This window comes from Centropristis striata, chromosome 18 (genome assembly GCF_030273125.1).
Source record: "Centropristis striata isolate RG_2023a ecotype Rhode Island chromosome 18, C.striata_1.0, whole genome shotgun sequence".
Lineage (NCBI taxonomy): Eukaryota > Metazoa > Chordata > Actinopteri > Perciformes > Serranidae > Centropristis > Centropristis striata.
The window spans coordinates 13,059,266-13,079,345 of NC_081534.1; the positions used below are offsets into that span (position 1 = coordinate 13,059,266).

The following is a 20,080-nucleotide window of genomic DNA, read 5'->3' on the forward strand; positions in this document are numbered from 1 at the left end:
TGTTGAATCCATTTTTTTTCTGAAGAATGATCTGGTTGGAATCTGTTGGACCTCTTATTGAAAGAACGTTGTAACTGTCACAAATTCACATCGCTGCCAGTATGAATAGCTTTGATGCATTGTCATGCTCTCCGTGTCTAAAGGGCTTTCTAATACAGAAGTGAACTTATAGATTGGATGTAATTTCCTACCAACCTTGTACAAACTTTGCCATGCAGAAGTGTTTATATGCTGCCTGAGATGTTGACCTTGCTAGTTGTTGATGTAGGAGAAACACCATTTATCTCTGTGTGGGTGGATGTATGTTGTTGTGCGTGCATGACTGACCAGGAAAAATATATTGGTTGCTGCTTTTATTTCATCTCCTATATTACACTGAATTAAGTTTATACCAAGTATAAGTATTTTTATAGGAGTGCATTTGTGTCTTTTGCTGCTTTCAGATCTCAGAGGGGGGCTGGTGGGTGTCTAACCTTACCGTCTGTTCCTAGTGGGGAAGTGGGACAGTAATTGGGTCGTCATTCATTTATAGTAACTAATGCAGAGGCCCCCCTCCACACGCTTGGACAACATCATCCATTGTAACACTCCCACTGTGTGTGCGTGTTTGCTGCTCGTGAATTTGAGACATAAGACAGAAAGTAGTTTCTGAACTTGTGCGCGTTGCTCTGAAATTAATAGTCCATACAGACTGGCTGCCTGTGTCCTTCAGATTAAAATAACTGCTCCAAAGACACACATTTTATGCTGTGTACTAAATGCCAAAGACACACACACACACACACACACACTCACACTCGGACAGACAAACTGCACCTGCTGGTGTCCTGAAAGGATGCAGTCAGTGTCATCAGGCAACACAAGGACGAAAAGATCTTTCCTAAAATAACCTGGGAATCCTCTCCGACTATTAAAGGGATCATGCAGCATCACTCAGGACGGACAAAAGAGAGACAAACATACACATAAATGCTAATATACACACAGTGGAAAAAGGCAAATAAAGAAGTACAGACACAGCGGCTGTGGCTCGTTTGGTAGAGTTGGTTGGCCCTCAACCGAAGGGTTGGTGGTTCGATCCCTGACCGTCGCAGCCTACATGTCGAAGTATCCTTGAGCAAGATACTGAACCCCAAATTGCTCCCGATGCTGCGTTCATCGGTGTGTGAATGAATTCCCAATGGTGGCAGGTGGGTCTGTTTAGGGTTGCCTCTGCCACCAGTATGAATGTGTGTGTGAAAGCGCAGTCTGTAGTGTAAAGCGCTTTGAGTGGTTGCAAAGCAACTAGAAAAGCGCTATATAAGTGCAGGTCCATTACCATCCATTTACAGTATCAACAAGTCCAACAAGTTTTAAGTAGCACTAATCAAAATTTTCACATAAAAAACTGATCAAAGGGCTACCTGTCATGCACAGTGACCAACCCACAGAGATGCTTTGGTTCACTCTCACTGGTCTCACCAACCTTGTTACAAACAGGTGTTTTAAATCTTAAGAAGCTCTAAAAAAAACTCTGTCTGCTACCTGATCAGCACCAAATGGCTGAGAGACAAAGTAAATTACTAGCTGGGGAACATTTAGTGGCTAAAGAGTCAAATATTTCCCTCAGGAGTTGGTGGAGACCAAAACCAGAGCTAAAAGCTAGGTCCATAAAAAAGTCTGGAAAGTTAGAAAATGCTTAATTTTAATCGTTACATTTCCAAGTTTGAAATGATAAAATACAAAGAAATTAGCTAAAATGCTTAATTTTTGCTCACTGAAATATTCAAATTCCTGAAATATAGTTATAATACAAATAGGCGTATTTGTAATGGAGTTAAATTAGCTTCTCTAACAAAATAAATGTAAATTGTACTGCCAGTACAGTGGATATAGGGCTTTGACGAGATCTCGTGCCACGAGATCTCGCGAGATTAAACTTGACGATATTTGAGACAACTTGAGATTTGCGAGCTATCCAAACTTTTTGTGACCTGTGGGGGCAGTAAAAGGAAAAGAAGAAGAGGAGGAGAAGGAGGGGTATCAGCAAGCAGCCAGAATGACGTCGCAGGGGTCGACACCTCGTTAAGAGGAGTAAGAACGAATCAAAGCGTCACAGTCCTCCTGCAGCAGTCTCTCCCAGCTGCAGAGCCGGAGTCTGCAAATTGCTAATAGGCTAACAGTTAGTTCACTTAGCAATCTCTGTTTGTTTACAACAAGAACCGGGCGGGACACCCTGTGAACAGTTAGCCATGCCGGTTAATTCAAGATCGGTATGTTTATGATCAGCGGAGATGCTGTGCATAATAATGAGCCATGCCGCTTTGTTTATGATCAACTGCTGACGTTGAGCACAGTTAGCGAAGGCGGCCACAGTTGTTTCTCCCGTGTTTAATCCAAAGCGTATGTGACGTCACGGTCGAAACTGTCGCTAAGCGATTAAACTACAATCGAAAACCCTATGTCACCTCCGGAGACTCGTAAATCCCTCTTGGGGCCTTTTTGTAATGATGGAGACACGCAGAGTGAGCGGACATTTTAGAGGGTGTGGCTTGAGACTTTTCCGGTGCCCACTCTTCCCCCTAAAGGAAACACGACTTATATTGTTTGAAATATTTAATTTAATTTATTTTATTTTAACTTTTATAAATTTCACTTTTAGTTTCAATTTGTGGAAGAAGAAGTTTATTAAAAGCTCATGCTTACATGTAAAGAGTTATAATAAAACACTTCAAAATGCATGTGCAACTCGGTCAAATAAAAGTCTGTTGGTCCAGTCATATATTGTGTTTTCTTAAAATCTCGTCTCGTCTCATTCTCGTGAACCCGATATCGTGTCTCATCTCGTCTCGTGAGTGTATCGTCACACCCCAAGTGGATTTTTTTTTAAAGGAATTGTACACAGCCAAAATGATCATTTGCCATTAATTACTCACCATGTGTTGCTTTAATTTCTTGAAGAAAAAAATGTAAGGAAAGAATACAAAAATGGGTAAAATTCTTGAAGAACTGGCATAAATGGGGTCCAAATTTTAGCAGCAAAACTACATCAAAAGTTAAATAACTTAACATTGAGTTTGGCTCTTGAAAAACTGACTTATATTGTTAGAAAGAGGGCTTCTGAATTTTATAACATTTGGAAAATATTTCTGGAACTGTTGAGGAATGGAGATATGGAGGAGGTGGTGGGAAAATAAGATAATGAAAAATATCTAATTTGTTGTTGGGAATGTAACCTACAGTAAGAATACTCACCACAGTGTATTTTTTTTTCTTTTCTTTGTTTTTTCTTTTTTTATTTATTTATTTATTTATTTTTGTTATTTATTTTTTGTTATCTACATTTATTTAATTATTCATTTGTTTTGGTCCTTTTCAGTATTATTGATATTTTAATTATTATTTTCATTGCTGCCATATGTTTGTGAAGTTTTGGTTGTTGGATGTTGTTATATTAACACAAAAACCAATAAATATATGTTTAAAAAAAAAAAAAAAAAAACTACATCAAAACATCAGTTTACAAACTCGCAAAGCAACTTGTGCAGTTTAATCCAAGTGTCATTTTCAGTTGTTTACTCACGACGAAAGTCCTCTGGTTGCGTTGCACTGAGAAGTGAAAGTATATCCTGGCAAAATATACAGAAATTCACTAAAAAACCTATACTGACTGGGGCAGTAAGAATTTTTCAGCTGGGGCGGTCTGAATCTCTCTGAATATTTGCTGTGATCAGCCTAAAATCTGCATTCCTTTCTGAATTCTGAGAATTCATCTCTGTGAGGGCAAGTGAGCAATTAAGTGGCCATCTAGGGTTGGTAACAACCCCCAGGTGTGAGCAATTTGGCACTTCAATTGGAAATTCCAACCATTCACAGCTCTGGCAGAGGGCGGGATCCAAAGACAGGGCTGCTCCCTTTAAATATCAGAGTTTTCTCCATCCAATTCGGACGAAAGTCCTCTGGTTGCGTTGCACTGAGAGAAGTGAAAGTATATCCTGGCAAAATATACAGAAATTCACTAAAAACCTATACTGACTGGGGCAGTAAGAGTTTTTCAGCTGGGGCGGTCTGAATCTCTCTGAATATTTGCTGTGATCAGCCTAAAATCTGCATTCCTTTCTGAATTCTGAGAATCCATCTCTGTGAGGGCAAGTGAGCAATTAAGTGGCCATCTAGGGTTGGTAACAACCCCCAGGTGTAAGCAATTTTGCACTTCAATTGGAAATTCCAACCATTCACAGCTCTGGCAGAGGGCGGGATCCAATGACAGGGCTGCTCCCTTTAAATATCAGAGTTTTCTCCATCCAATTCGGACGAAAGTCCTCTGGTTGCGTTGCACTGAGAGAAGTGAAAGTATATCCTGGCAAAATATACAGAAATTCACTAAAAAACCTATACTGACTGGGGCAGTAAGAGTTTTTCAGCTGGGGCGGTCTGAATCTCTCTGAATATTTGCTGTGATCAGCCTAAAATCTGCATTCCTTTCTGAATTCTGAGAATTCATCTCTGTGAGGGCAAGTGAGCAATTAAGTGGCCATCTAGGGTTGGTAACAACCCCCAGGTGTGAGCAATTCTGCACTTCGATTGGAAATTCCAACCATTCACAGCTCTGGCAGAGGGCGGTCTACGCTTGTCACAATCAGCCTTAATGCGAGAACAGGCGCGTTCAATTCCAATCACAGTATAATAACAGGGGCGTTTGCTAAAGTGGCAGCGGCAGCCGTCCTTGGGCAAGACGGACGAGGCTAAGACAAGCAAGTTTACCTGTGCAAGTTCACCGAGCAAAGGGAACCAGTCCTATTCCCTCCCAGTCTTACAATATGTGTCACTCCATTCCTGTTGTTGTCTCCGGTCCACGCAGAAAACTGGCCAAAAGGTGCAGAAACCACCTTCGGCCTCTCAAACAGTCCTCACACACTGTCACTTCCTTTTCCATGGGCCTGTGGAACTGCCAATCCGCAGTAAACAAAAGCGATTTTATTACGGCTTACACAAACCACCTTTCTCTTCAGCTCCTTGCTCTCACTGAGACCTGGATCAAACCTGAGAACACAGCCACCCCTGCTGCTCTCTCCACTAATGACACCCTCTCACACACCCCCCGTCCTTCTGGGCGAGGAGGTGGGACTGGCCTGCATCTCCAATAAATGGAAATTCACTCCTCTGCTACATTCCATCAGATATGACACTTTCGAATACCATGCCATAACAGTAACTGCTCCTGTTAAAGCCTACGTTGTGGTCATTTCCGTCCACCAGGCCAGGTGGGTGGCTTCACAGATGAGCTAGATACCCTGCTCTCTTCCATACCTGACCATTACTGTCGATCAGCTGTCACACATGTGATTAACGCCTCACTGTCCTCCGGCACCTTTCCCACTGCATTCAAAGCAGCTCGGGTAACACCTCTTCTCAAGAAACCCTCTCTCAACCCTGCTGAAGTTGAGAACTATCGTCCTGTCTCACTTCTTCCATTCTTATCCAAAACTATTGAACGGGCGGTCGCTAAGCAACTTTCAGAATTCCTCCTACAGAACAATCTTCTTGATCCAAATCAATCTGGTTTCAAAAGCGGTCACTCAACTGAAACTGCTCTGTTGTCTGTGACAGAAGCCTTAAAAGAAGCAAGAACAGCAGCAAAGTCCTCAGTTCTCATTCTGCTTGACTTGTCAGCTGCATTTGACACAGTTAACCATCGCATCCTCCTCTCTACTCTCTCTAAAATGGGTATCTCTCGCTTGGCTCTGTCCTGGTTTGATTCCTACCTCAAAGGACGCTCATTCAGTGTATCCTGGCATGGACAGTTGTCTACTTTGTCTTGCCTCACCACAAGGGTTCCCCAGGGCTCAGTGCTGGGACCCCTGCTATTCGCTATCTACACCACCTCTCTGGGCGAGGTTATCCGCTCACATGGCTTTTCCTATCACTGCTATGCAGATGACACTCAGCTCTATCTGTCATTTCCTCCTGATGACCCATCGGTCTCTGCACGGGTCTCTGACTGCCTCTCTGACATAGCCACTTGGATGAAGGCACATCACCTCCAGCTGAACCTCTCAAAAACTGAACTGCTGGTCCTCCCTGCTAAACCCACAATACACCACAACATCAACATCAAGATTGACTCCCTGTGTCTTTCACCCACCAAGGTGGAGCGAAACTTAGGGGTGATGATTGATGACCAACTCACCTTTTCCAGTCATGTCGCCTCAGTTACCCGGTCATGCCGCTTTGCACTTTACAACATCAGAAAAATCAGACCTTACCTAACTCCACATGCCACTCAACTCCTGACACAGGCTGTTGTCATCTCAAAACTTGACTACTGTAATGCCCTCCTGACAGGCCTGCCAGCCTGCTCAGTAAAACCGCTTCAGATGATCCAGAACGCGGCAGCGCGCCTGGTCTACAACCAGCCAAAAAGGTCACATGTCACTCCGCTGCTCATTGAGCTCCACTGGCTACCTGTTGCAGCCCGCATCAAATTCAAATCTCTAATGCTTGCCTACAAAGTTGTCTCCGGTACTGCTCCTACCTACCTGAACGCCCTGATTCAGACATATGCTACCTCACGACCGTTGCGCTCTTCCAATGAATGGCGCCTGGCTCTGCCCCCCGTTGGTCCAAGGCAATCCAGACTCTTTGCACTTCTTATTCCCCGCTGGTCGAACACACTACCAGTTCCTACCAGAGCAGGGGCGTCCCTCTCTACCTTTTAAAAAACTCCTGAAGACCCAGCTCTTCAGAGAGCATCTTCTCTCCTAGACCACATGATAAGTCTACTCCTCAAAGAATTGTCACTAGCACTAATAGCTCTTATTGCACTATACCTTGATTGTTTGCTTTTACTCTTCCTGTAAGTCGCTTTGGATAAAAGCGTCTGCTAAATAACTATATGTAAATGTACTTCCTAAACACATGCCTTCTTGTTAAAATCTTCCTATTTCAAACACTTCTGCATAAGAGTTTAGCAAAACTGCAATAAAACAACAACTGTGCGAAGTACTGAGCATATAACCTGAAAATGAGACTTAGATATAGTGCTCAAGTTGTGTGAGAGTTTGTCATATTTGTTGTTTAAACTTCAGGTTAGAACTTCCTTACTTGATACTTGTAAGTTGTCACATTTTCTTAGATGCAGCACACAACCATATTGCAGGAAAAATGAAAAAGATGTCAAAAATAAGCCCAGAAGGGGTGATTCAGTTTATTGTCTCGCTCATATTTGAGAAAGCTCATCTTGCAAGACCTTGTCTGAGTAGGAGAGAGCTGGAGCGGAAATGACACAGAAATAAAGAAAGAGAAAGAATGATTGCGTCAGTATGCTGCTGCCTGATGTGTACAGCTTGGTTCACTTAGAAGAAGGGTAAGGTCTCTACTACTACATTTATAACGGCTACCCAAATGTCCCGTGTATCTGTTTAACAGGAAGTAGTTATCTGCAAATTACACGGTGCACGCTGCAGAGCACATCGTGACTCTTAAAACTGAAATAGATTTTTTTTCTCACCATCGTCTTTTTCGAAGGCGGTTTCTAAGCACAAACACACTCACACACACACGCCTGCAGACACTTCACAGCAAGAGTACATAATCAACATGCCCTCTTTCTGTCTCTCATTCGCCCATCCACAGCCCTTTCCTCTGCTCTCATTTGCCAGGACAAACCTCTTGTTCCTGGCAAGAACAGCAGCCATGCTCAGAGTGGGAAGCCGCTGAGAGTGTTTTGCCGAGTGTGTGTACTCTAGTCTGTTTCCAGTACCGATTCAACCTGTTTTGAAGATGTATGTGTTGGATTGCTTTCACCACGTTGATACGGTTTTCCTGACACCTCTTCGTCTTTTCTCTGCGTCTTTGTTCACACTCTGCGAGGGTTAAAGCCTAAAAACTCTTTCGTCGTTAAACACACACTCCAAGGACAAATTTCCTCCTCTGTACTTAACAGTCACTGACGTCAGAACGCCTCTCTAAGCTGTTGTTTTATGTGGGATTTATTTATTTCTAAATTAATCATTTATTCTTTCCCCCCCCTCTTCTCTCTGAATCTTTGCTGTATAATTGTGTGATGGAAAAAAAAAAGAAAATGAGAGAGTGTTCTTGCATCTTAAGCAGGCACACACACTCACACATTCAGTGTACTGTTACATATGCTAAGTGATGTGCTACATAATCCTATTAAGGGTAATGAGTGTGGATTGTGTTGGAAGAGAAAACTCCCCTGTTGTAGATCCGTCAAATGAGTCTAGACTTTGTAAATAAATCCATTTCAGCAGTCTCACCATGTGTCTGATCACAATGTTGCAACTTCACAAACTTCGGATTTAATAAGAAATGTTTGCAACAACTTCGGAAGTGTGTACTCAAATTAGTAAAACTCATTCAGTCCTTTTTGTCGCTAAGTTTATCATGTAGGCAAATCAGTTGCTGCTGCTTTACAGCAATTATCTGCAAACCATCAGACTGAATGTAAGTGCTTTTTCATACCTGTTTTTTGTTGTCTGACACCTAAATTCCTTGAATTCAGTTTACACTTCATGTCTAAACTTCATGCCACCTCATGTTTTCTTGCTGCAATATCTCTGTAGAGCCTCACAATATTGTTTAGTCATTGATGACTAAATAGAAATGCCTTGGTTTACCTTTATGGTTTTCAGTAGTTTTAAATTTCCCTGATAACAAATTTTCTTTTAAGTCCCCCATTCTTAGCGAGGCTACAGGAAAATTTACGTAAATAACAAACCTGGGAACTGAACAAGAAGTAACTGACATAGCCAGTCCATCATTTTTGTTCATTTTTACTCGATTAGCAGTTCTTCATTCCATCGTACCTTCCTTCTCTTAAAAAGTCATCAAACGTCTTAAATACAATTGTGGAAGGTCTTAAAAATGTATTAACGTTACTTTTATTTAAAACAAATGCATAAACTTCAGTCTCGCTTTTAAGCATTTTTATTCATGTGTCCCTGTTTTAACTGGTTGTTGTCTTGGTCAGGGCGTGTCTCCAGCTGATCACAGACTGTCCTCCGGCCATCCAGGAGGAACTGGACCTCATCAGCGCCCTCAGCCAACTGGAGGACTTCAATGCCAGAATCTTGCCACTGCAAGGTACTAAACATGGCCGCGTCTGGGAAGTTAATGTACTCAATTAACCACAAGTGTGCTTGAATGTGTCGTCTGTGCCATGTCTATTCATTCAAGTGTTCTTTATTTAAACCCAGACATGTAGAGGATGTACGTCGCCGTCCCCCCCTCCCTCCCCCATGTACCATCCAACCTGTCTCGCTCCATGCTGTCACTTCCTCCATCCCTCCATATGTCACTTCTTCTCGCCACTATATCTAAATATATGGTTATTTATGGATCAACTGTTGTGCAAACAACATCTGCCTGATGGCCTAATTAGGATTGAAGTGTTTGGTCTCGGTGTGTGCGCTCTCTCCTGCACTCACACGTGTTATTTTTTATATTTCCGCTCCATCTGTAAACCTGACCAATCAGTATTCACCTCCACGCTCTTCCCTTTTCTCTCTCTCTTTCTGGCTCCACATCGGTACTCCATATCGCAGCACTTTCCAGGCATGGCTCTGCGTTAAAGGAGACTGTGGAGCCAGAATGAACCAGCTTGGCCCCTCATCGCCTCACCTCTGAACCGAGGTGTTGTTTGCCTCCGAGGCCTCTGCTCTCTTCCCCCCTCTGCCCTCATCAAACTGAGCTGCCAGCATAAAACCACTGTGACAGAGAGCCATAAACTGCACACCCTCTCTCTCTTCTTCCTCTCTTTCTGCATCACTTATTCCTTCGCTTTTCTCTTTTTTACACTTTTTTGCTCCTTTTCTCTCACTCCTCTTTCTCATCACTCTCTGCTGTCTACTCACATTATTTTTTCACTGTGCACTTATCCTAACCTGTGAGACTAAGTGAGAACAGGAGAGAGTTTAGGAAGAAAGTACGAGACGGAAAGAATAAAGGAAACTTGGCAGAGGAAAGAAAAAAGAAGAAAGAGGAGGTGTAGTGAAAGACAAACTTTCCAATTATTACTTTGTTTTGTTTAATGGGTTTTGAATCAGTAATTATTGTCTAAAACCTTATTTCAATGTTCATGGCTCTGTATTGCCTGCGGTGCCTTCAGACGGTTTATTGTGCTGACTCAAAGAGTCAAACATACTGTCAACAAACAAAAACACACGTTATCTTTCTTTTCCACCGACTAAAAGCTGTTTCCATGTAAGTTCCCACACGCACAACTATGAAGTGAAAGGATTTGAGCATAGGTAATCCATCTTACGCAGCCCCCAACAGCACCTCGGGGGATGCTTCATACACGTCACCTTCCCCACAATTCCCTCTAGGCCTCGCCCAAAGTGATGCCAAGCCAGAAAGATCCTCAGCAGGGTGCAGCGGAAGCACAGAGGCCTGTTGTAACACTAAACATGCTGTTTCTCAGGTTTGCAGAAAAAAAAGAGAGATGGAAATGTATTTTTTGGAGTTCATGTAAGTTGAAGTCAAATTATGAAAAAGTTAAAAACTTCCTGAAAGTTCACCAAAATCCTGTTGATTGTGTAACAACTGATATTTTGTAAATGTCGAACAATGAACATTGCATCTCAAATCTCCAAGAAAAAGGTTATAAATGAATTGTGGTACTTATTACAGGGTTTCAGCTTTCCAGGGACTCTGGCTGACCAAATTATAACATTGGTATTGTGTAGGATGCTTTGGTATTTGCTAAGTGTACCAATGTAACGCCAGGCTGATTATATCAGCTGATACTGTAGGGCCGTCCTCAACTAGATAAAATTCTTGGTTGATGAACACTCGTACATCTTTGTACAACTTTAAATCTTTTGTTTTGCCGTGGATGTGTTTTTATAGGATGTCTTTGAAATTTACAACATAAAAAAGCATTGAAAATGGCTAATTGACTTTGTTGACTAAGATCAAGACTAAAGACTTTTCTGTTAGCCACTGCCTTTACTGCACTGTAACTTATATTCCTTTGATATTTGATATTTAAAAAAATATGTATTTTGTCGCTTTCGATTTTAAAATTTTTATATTTTTGTCTTAAATTTTAATATTTGAATGTCATCTTATATATGCCTCTTTTAAATGCTTTTAATGTCTTTTGTAAAGCACTTTGAATTGCCCTGTTATTGAAAGGTGCTATACAAATATACATGCCTTGCCTTGCCTAAGACCAAAACAGCCAGTTATTTGACTAATCAGCTACAAGGGGACAAACCTACAATGTTGCTCATCATAGATACTACATTGGCAGATGTAGTGATAATAAATATATAGATACATAGTCAAAAGTAAATGCAATTGCTTTTTTTATGCTGCACGTTCAATGATCTATATTTTACTGTCACTGTTATTTTACATAACTTTTATATTCTTGTGTTATTTAAATGCTTTTTTTTCTAGGGCTGAAGATATTTTTGTCTATGAAATGTCAACAAATGGTGAAATATGGCCACAACAGAGTCCAAGGTCCCATCTATCGTTTGGTCTGACCAACAGTACAAAACAAGACAAAAACAATGAACAAGAAGAGAGAAAAATAGAATTCTCACACTGGACACAGAATCACTTTAGCTTAAAAAATGACGATCTTATAAGATATAAAAATAAATGATTAATCAGTGCATCAAAATGGTTGGTTGCCTGTTGATTGATCGGTGTGCCTCTGCAGCGTTGATGTCTTCTATATAATTGTGTTTAACCCACACAAATGTGTTGTACATTCACTGTTACTGTCATTAATATTGACCTTTTTTTTCTTCTTCACTGTTTTGTCTTTATAAAAAATCTAAACATCCATTATCATCATAAATATTGACCTCTATATCATCATGTCCTGGCTTAACTTTTACAAACTCTACAGTGTGTTATTATTTTGCAGACATCCCGGCAGCAGCTGCATCCGTCATTTGTATTGTCCGCTGCAACTTTTCCAGATTGAATACAGTAATTAGCAGAACACGTCTGACGCCCCTCCCCCTCTGCCTTCCTTCTCTCCCTCCCAGTGCGCCTGCGATCCGACCGTCTGTCTCTCATAGAGGAGTGCATCGCCCCCTGCCCCACGGCCTACAAGCAGTCCACTACTCTGCTCAATCTGGCCTCACTCCTCCGAGTGGCAGGTAAAAACACACACACACACACACACACACACACACACACACACACCCTTGTATAGTACTTCTATCTTTGTTAGGGCCCTCATTGGAATAGTGAATTCCCTCGCCCAGGGGTATTCAACTAAAATTTTAAGAGGTCCAGTGAGAGAAAATTTCCTCAAGCAGCGTAGGTCTGGAACATCATAATGTCAATCATTATGAATTAGTGACATATATATATATATATATATATATATATATATATATGTATATATATATATATATACATATATATATATGAAGAAACCTCATATTTGTATCAACATCTGCAAATGACTGTTATATTAAACAGAGTACAATTCAAAAATATTTATTGTCACTAAAGATTGAAGTATACATGTGTGCATTGAACTATACATATATTAATAATAATGATAAAAATGATAATAATGTTAATGTTTTTCTCATTAGGTTAAGGCTGCATTTAAAAATAAAATAGAGAAAATAAATGAAATGGCATTTGAAAAATGTGCATCTTAAAAAAGTGATTCATTTTAGAATTATAAAATTCCAGCAGCTTGAGTTTCCCTTTTTCTTTGCCGTAAAGACAGGAAAAGCTGTGCTGGTTAATATAGAAGCGCCCCGTCATAATGTAGAATCCCTCAATAATTTATTGATTACAGGTCTGTGTCCGCATAGGACGACTTCTGGGTCCGGACCCGGACCGCCTGTTAGTGACCTCTGCCCTAGCGCCTTACCCTAACTTTTAACCTCACCTTCACCGTCACAACTAAATGCCCAACCCTACAATAAACCATATTGTAACCTTAACCCTAAAACAAAGTCTGAACTCTCAAACAAGACTTTAAAGAAGTGAGGACCAGCCAAAATGTCCTCACTCTGTTGGTTAAAAACGTGTTCCAGTCCTCACTATGTAGGAAGTACAAGAACACACACACGCGCACACACACACACATACACGCACACACACACACACACGCACACACACACACACACACACACACCACTGATCATCTTTCTCTCTCTCTCTCTTAATCGTTTTTTGCTCTGATGGGTATGAGGGAAACATTCAATGAACATTCCCTGAATAAGACTCGTCTCTGGTGGCAGTTTCATGACAAAGCCCATGAGATTAAGTGAGAAAGGACTGCCCACATGAGGCGCAGAGACGTACCCGAGCATGCGTGGGTACTTTCAGCGGGCGTGCTGACACTTCTCACACAGGAGGGAAATTCATCTTTGTGAGCGGCGTTGCAGCTTGCAAGCAAAAATCCATACTTAAGCACACACTCCCGCCCTGTAGGAGCGAGCAAATTTCGCTCCCCAGACACATCAATCTGTGTGCTCTCTGGATCTTTTTTTCCCTCCGCGCCCAGGTTTCATGTAGGCATGTCAGTCAGGGGCAGGTTCAGATCTAGGTCATTAAAAGTGTGAAAGATTGTTGATATTTAAATAAATACACCCATGCAATCAGCGCTCCTTCAGATCGTTCTCAGTGCTTTTCTCAGCATACATCCATGGCTGTTCCTCCTGCGCACAAGTAACAACAGAATAGTGATCTGAGTTGGTCGAGCCACTTTATTTGCTCCCAGTTTCCAGAGCCAGGGCTCTGTGTGAGCACCAGATTTTTTTCAGTGCGCACACAGATGGACAGCTAGCAGACCACGAGGAAATATTTACTGAATTTGACAAAACAAACATGATTTGCAAGGATGTTTTTTGTGTTTGTGAACAGAATAGATGTTGTGTCTGAATGGCAGCCTGTTCATAAATACCACCTCGACAAAGTGACTGTTCTTCAAAGCTGATGTGGTTTTACAGGCAAGTTCTGAGAATGCTACATGATAAATAATTTGGAGTTTGTGTTTGTTATACCTCCAATCAAGGCGGCCACTGTTGGGCCTCTTTGAAGCTCTGCTTGTTGCTGCAGATAAAAGTATTGATTCTCAAACCAATTTCAAAGCTGATAGAAGCTGGCAAGGGACATTCAACTTAGTATCTCACTAAAATGGAAAAAAGCCGTCTGTCTGTCTGTCTGTCTGTCTGTCTGTCTGTCTGTCTGTCTGTCTGTCTGTCTGTCTGTCTGTCTGTCTGTCTGCATGCATGTCTATCCTTCAATTTTTTTTATTTCCTTCGACCTTATACAAGGTGGGTGTTTTGCTGAGGACCCAAGGATGTGCAGTGTTGAGTGTGAGCTCTTGAGATCTACAGGATTTATTTAATAATATTGAGTTATGCATACACTGTGTAGTGCATTGAGAATGGAACTCGCTGCAGTACATTCAGGTCCAGCTGATTTAATGCCACTATCCCACCATAAACACATCTCAGTGTTTTCCCTAGAATTTTATTCAGCAGCGGTGCTGCTGTGTCCATGACCATGAGCAGTGTTGCCAACTCCTCAGTAAGGAAAGTAGCTATTGGCTGTCCAAAAAGTCTAGAAGTCGCTGAATTGCGCCATCGCCTGATTTGCATAATTGGCCATGTGCATGTACTTGTAATGGACGCTGTAGGAGTGAGGACTAACGAAGTTATGAGTAAAAAAAAACCCTAAATATTCTTTAGAACTGCAAGTGCACTGTCTTTTGTAACAATTTCAACCCTCCTCCTTAATACGGCTTCGGTACTGGCAAATGTGACCCAAAAGAGACACTGACTGTAAACCAGCCAGCGGCGACTTTGCGCATGCACTATTTGCAGACTGGACGCTAAGGGGTTAACATCCCCTTCGGCTCTGTGACTGCAGCTGGGAGAGGCCGCTGCGGGAGGACTTGGCTGCTTGGACTCGTTCTCTTAAAAAATGTCTCAACTTCAACAAACAGACAAAACAAACATTTATGGCATTCATGGGGCGTCCCGGTGGCACACCTGAAGGGGCGTGTACCTTAGAATCTGACTCGCTGCCCTTTCCCACATGTCTTCCCCTCTGTCTCCCCCTTGACTCTGTCTCTATCAATAAAGCCCCAAAATGGCCAAAAAATATCTTAAAAAACCCCCAAACATTTATGACATTCTGAAAACCAATAAAGCAACATCCTCAGCAAAAGAAGAAAAAAATAAAATAAAACAGAATATAAAAAAACAATTGAACCAAACATTAAATAGGAGCAAAAAAGCAATTGATATTAAAACCAGTAAATAATATACCATGAATATCCAGAGTAAAATAATATAAAATTAATTAAATTAAATTAAATTAATATTTATACACACACAGATAAAAAGAACAGTAATCATCCTTACCTTTGAGACTTTTTAAAACACTATATAAATTTAACATATTATTATTATTATTATTTATCATAATAATAATAATAATAATATAAATTATTATACTACTACTGCTGCTAATAATAATTATAATAATAATAATATTTAGTGCCCCCCCTGACTGTTAACATGTTGTGACTTTTTGTAAATGGTAAATGGCAAGATACTTTTCATATAAAGCATGTGGCGACACATTTCTCTATCATCATGCTTGCATTGTTTTGAAGCAAAGGCTAGAGGTCATAAAATGTACATGCATAGTGAATTGCAACTTGTTAATCAGCACTATTTTATTAGAAACAAAAATTAATCTAATAAAGTAGTCGGCTTTTTGGGTTGCAGCCAGCGATTCTGGAAGGCTCCGGGTGAACTGGCACTGAGTCCAGGGAAGGGTTTAAGATGTGATTGTGCCAGCCAAGTGTAGAGTTAGAAAAAAAACAATGGGTCATTATCGCTGTTTTATGGAGCAAAAAACCTTCTAGATGTTCAGTCCGGTCCTGCATCAGTCTCCTTGCTGTAATTCCAAACAGGATTCTCCTATATTTCATTTATTTTTAATGTTTTTGTGTGAGCTTTCATATCTCCCATTTGCTAATTACAGACTGTGAAACAGTATCACTGTGAGCACACACTGCAGCTAACTGATGAGTCAACACATGAAAAGTGATTGATGTTGGCTGCATTTTGATTTATTTTGAATTCCTAATTAAATTGATGAAATTAAATGTTCATATTTTTGTATTTTTGGATAAGTCCAACCAACCAACAGCAACCCCCTTACACCACCACATGAAACTGACAGCATGTGGGAAAGTTTAGGATGTTACACAGACATTGCTTTCTCTCTCTGTGCCTCCATGTTTGTTTCTTCTCTTCGAGGATGTGACTCTTCTGCTTCTGTCTGTCTCTCCGTGCTTCCCCCCTCTCTTCTGTCCTCTAAACTCGTAGCTCGTCCTGTCTTCTCTCTCCGAGGCCTGTCACCAGCTAAAGGAAACCTGCTAACCGGCCTTGTGGCATTTCTGTGTCACATTCAGTCAGCAGGCAGCTCTCACTGTGTGGTTTCAGAAAAAAAGAAGCAGAGGGAGATGAGAAGAGGAATAAACAAATTTTTAAATAAATAAATACAGGGGGGAGGCTTTTGAAGGGCGCATAGCTCCGGGGGCTCTGTGGTGAATATTTAATGCAGGTATCACCAGTACACCGCTGGAAAACCCTAAGGGTTTGGTTCCCGCCTCAGTCTCCGTAAATCATTCCGTCTTATGCGGTAGAGCTAAGAAAAATAAAAGTTGTTTTCCGTGTGAACGAATCCATAATTATGATATTTCAAATGAGAATTAAAATTATGCTGAGCCAGAAAGGATCCCGGTGATCCAGCAGAGAGCCTCGGGAGTTCATTTTTTACAGTCAGAGCTTATTGACTTTCCTATTTGTTGTTTTTCTGACGTTTCTCACCTTTTTCATCACGACCTTTGATTGGCCCGTCAACGACAGGTGAAGGATTCAATCGGATTCCTGAGATGTCTGATTTAGATTGGCTTGAGAAAAATGCCACAGAATGTCTTGATAAAAGCATATGGTCTAAAATAAACTACACACACACACACTCACACAAACACACACACACACACACAAACACCTCCTCTATATTGAGGTCTTGACAGCTTTTGAAGACACCCTTTCACCAGTCACCCTGAAAATATTTGACCAACACCTCTTTCCCAGTCGCAGTAAACACTGCATTTCCATCTGTCACTCACTCTGCACACAAACCCACACATAAATACACACACACAGACACACTCACACACAGGCCGATCCACCGCATTTCTTCATCCCCACTCTTTGATCTGCAGCGTGCAGGTTTGTTCAAAAGTCCTGTTTGTGCCTCTGCCTCTTTTGATCGTCCCGTCCTCTCCCTTTTTGTTTACCGGACTTAGGCAGAGATGAAAGATTGTCCTTAGCCGCCACTTGAATGTTAACACCACAACCAATCCCACCAACACTGAGATATCAAACTGAGATTTAATCCTGACAGCAAGATTCCTTTAAAAAAAAATTGTTATACTCCCTCTTTGAGATGAACAGACACGGCAATAACCTCATTTATGGCAGACACAGATTAATATGTAGTCTCAGGCTCGGTCTGGGGTGCAGCTAATACAGTTAGACGCCCTTATGTTCCAACCTTGAGCCTGTGTGTGTGCGAGGGGAGTCAGATGGAGATTTAATAAGAGGTTTATTAAGCCAGATGTTGTACGTGATATGCAGGATTATGAGATTTGCTGTTTAGTGTGTTAGCGTTGACATGTTGACATTTCTCAAGATTAAAAAAGTACATTTTAAAAAGACACGTTTTATCTTTGTGTGTTGATGTCGGCTTAAATGGGAATCTGTCTTTGTGTCCAGGCGATGACAAGGACACGCGGAAAGGCCAAGTGCTGACCCTGCTGGCGGAGCAAGCTCTCCAGTGTCTGGACTTCAAGGCCTCCTACATCCACTGTCAGGACCTCATGGCTGCAGGTATGTAGCTGACATTGGTAAACTTGTGGTGCAGTACACAAGTACACGTTTTTGACATGACAGATGTATCACAGGGTGCACTGAAGGCTGTACCTGAACCTCTCCTCTGCCTGTGTGCCTTTCCTCTTATCTACTTCAGTTATAACAAGGGGTGGAAAAAGTATTCAGATCCCTTAGTGAAGCAAAAGTACCAAATCCACACTGCAAAACTAATCCACTGCAAGTAAAAGTCCTGCATTCAAAAGTACAAAAATATTCGCATCAAAATACATACCAAATAACATTACTCATGTGCAGAATCGCCCATTTCAAACTCGTATAAATCATATCTCATATATAACTCAAATAAATATTATCACTGGATTATAATTATTGATGCATTGTGTCACTTTATAGAGCTGCCATAGGTGGATCTCATTTTATTCATTCATTCATTCATTATCCTTAACCGATTATCCGCACTTGGGTCGCGGGGGGCTGGAGCCGATCCCAGCTGACACCCTGGACAGGTCTCCAGACTATCACAGGGCTGACACATAGAGACAGACAACCACGCTCTCATTCACACCTACGTGCAATTTAGAGTCACCAATCAACCTTAAGTGCATGTATTCAACCTTAACCCTTAATAGGGCACTCATTGAAATACTTGCAAATTCCAAATTTCAGACAAAATGTGTATAAAAAAACATACGGACCCTGGGGAGGGGGGTAATATTTTTGAGAAATAAATTTACGAGAGTAAAAAAAAAAGCGCAGATTTGGGAGATTTAAAGTGGTGAATCTGCGAGAAAAAAGTTGTTTTTCCCACTTTTTTCTCGTTAAATCTGCAACTTTTTTTCTTGTAGATTTGCCACTTTAATCTAGTAAATTTGTAACTTTTTTCTCAAAATATTTGAATTTTTAATTTGGGTATCCGCTGAAGTTCCCGATAAAGGGTTAAGTGCATGTTTTTGGACTGTGGGAGGAAGCAGGAGTATCCGGTGAGAACCCACGCTGACACAGGGAGAACATGCAAACTCCACAAAGAAGAGCCGCAGGCCCAAGTCGAACTCACGACCCTCTTGCTGTGAGGCAAGAATGCAAACCACTACACCACCTCGTATCCCCGGATCTCATTTTAACTTCTTTATATTCTGCTCTGTAGTTTAAAGGTGCAATATGTAACTTTTTTGTATTAAAATGACTTCAAATGGCTATGTGTGCTTACATTATCCAAAATGTTTTCAACAATTTTCAAACCGCAAAAAACCTGTGGATTTTACCAAGGCAGCAGTCTGTTTCATTTGGCGTCGTATCCCATTATTACATGGTTGTCTGCCAGAAGTTGTTGTAAATTGACTTTTTATACTTTTTTAAGCCAAATTTTTATTTATTTTAACCGGCTGAAGGATTTTAGTCATCGGTTCAATTTGGTCATTTTATTGGTTGATTTATATTTTGTATTAACAATCTGAAGCTGTCAAATAAACAGTAAAGGTGCAATTTTTTTTTGTACAAAGTACAATATTTAAATGTTTTTTAATTAAATATTGTACTTTTTACTTTGTAATTAACAAAGTAGAAAGTCGCAGGTACCTTAAAAATTGAGAAAACGTATTTACTTATTATTTACTTATTATTTCTTTCCACATCCAATATAAAATGACATGAGCACAAAGCTTTCCCCAAAACATTCATTATCTGCCAAATTTATTTGACTTTTCACATCCTGGCAACAAAGCTCGACCAGAGCCACTGTCAGAAAAGTTTTTCATCCTGTTCTCTTTGACAGGCCTTGGTTATCTCTTCTTGTGAACAATGGAGTAGCAACAGTTTCACGACCTTGGCTCATAAAAGGGAAAGTGTCAATCGTTAGCCAAGGATCCTTTTTTTAATGGCAAGGAAATGCTGCAGTGCCTGACTAACAAATCATCCACTCACATACTGTTCAAGGTGCAGCATAGATTACATTACATGACCATTGCATTACATTACAATAGATTACATTACCAGTTAATATTTAGTGTCCTCAAAAAAAATGATCATGCCAGAAATTAATTTATATAGGAAAAATATAACCTTTACATATGATGCGAGTTTCTGACCTAAATTTAGCAGATATCTTCTCTCTAGTTGCCGGTATAACGAGGCATCCACCTGCAAAAAATTCTTGGCTGAAGACTGTTTGT

The 20,080-nt window shown here is 40.8% G+C and overlaps 1 protein-coding gene across 1 annotated transcript in view; it reads left to right on the top strand.

Annotated features, from left to right (window-relative positions):
* The window catches only part of nbas (NBAS subunit of NRZ tethering complex), a 216,237-nt gene that overhangs the window by 75,199 nt on the left and 120,958 nt on the right, over nt 1-20,080 (top strand). The window contains exons 32-34 of the mRNA XM_059355813.1: nt 8,972-9,084; nt 12,009-12,122; nt 17,796-17,909. Of these exons, the coding sequence (XP_059211796.1) occupies nt 8,972-9,084; nt 12,009-12,122; nt 17,796-17,909 (341 nt within the window). The remainder of the gene's footprint in view (nt 1-8,971; nt 9,085-12,008; nt 12,123-17,795; nt 17,910-20,080) is intronic.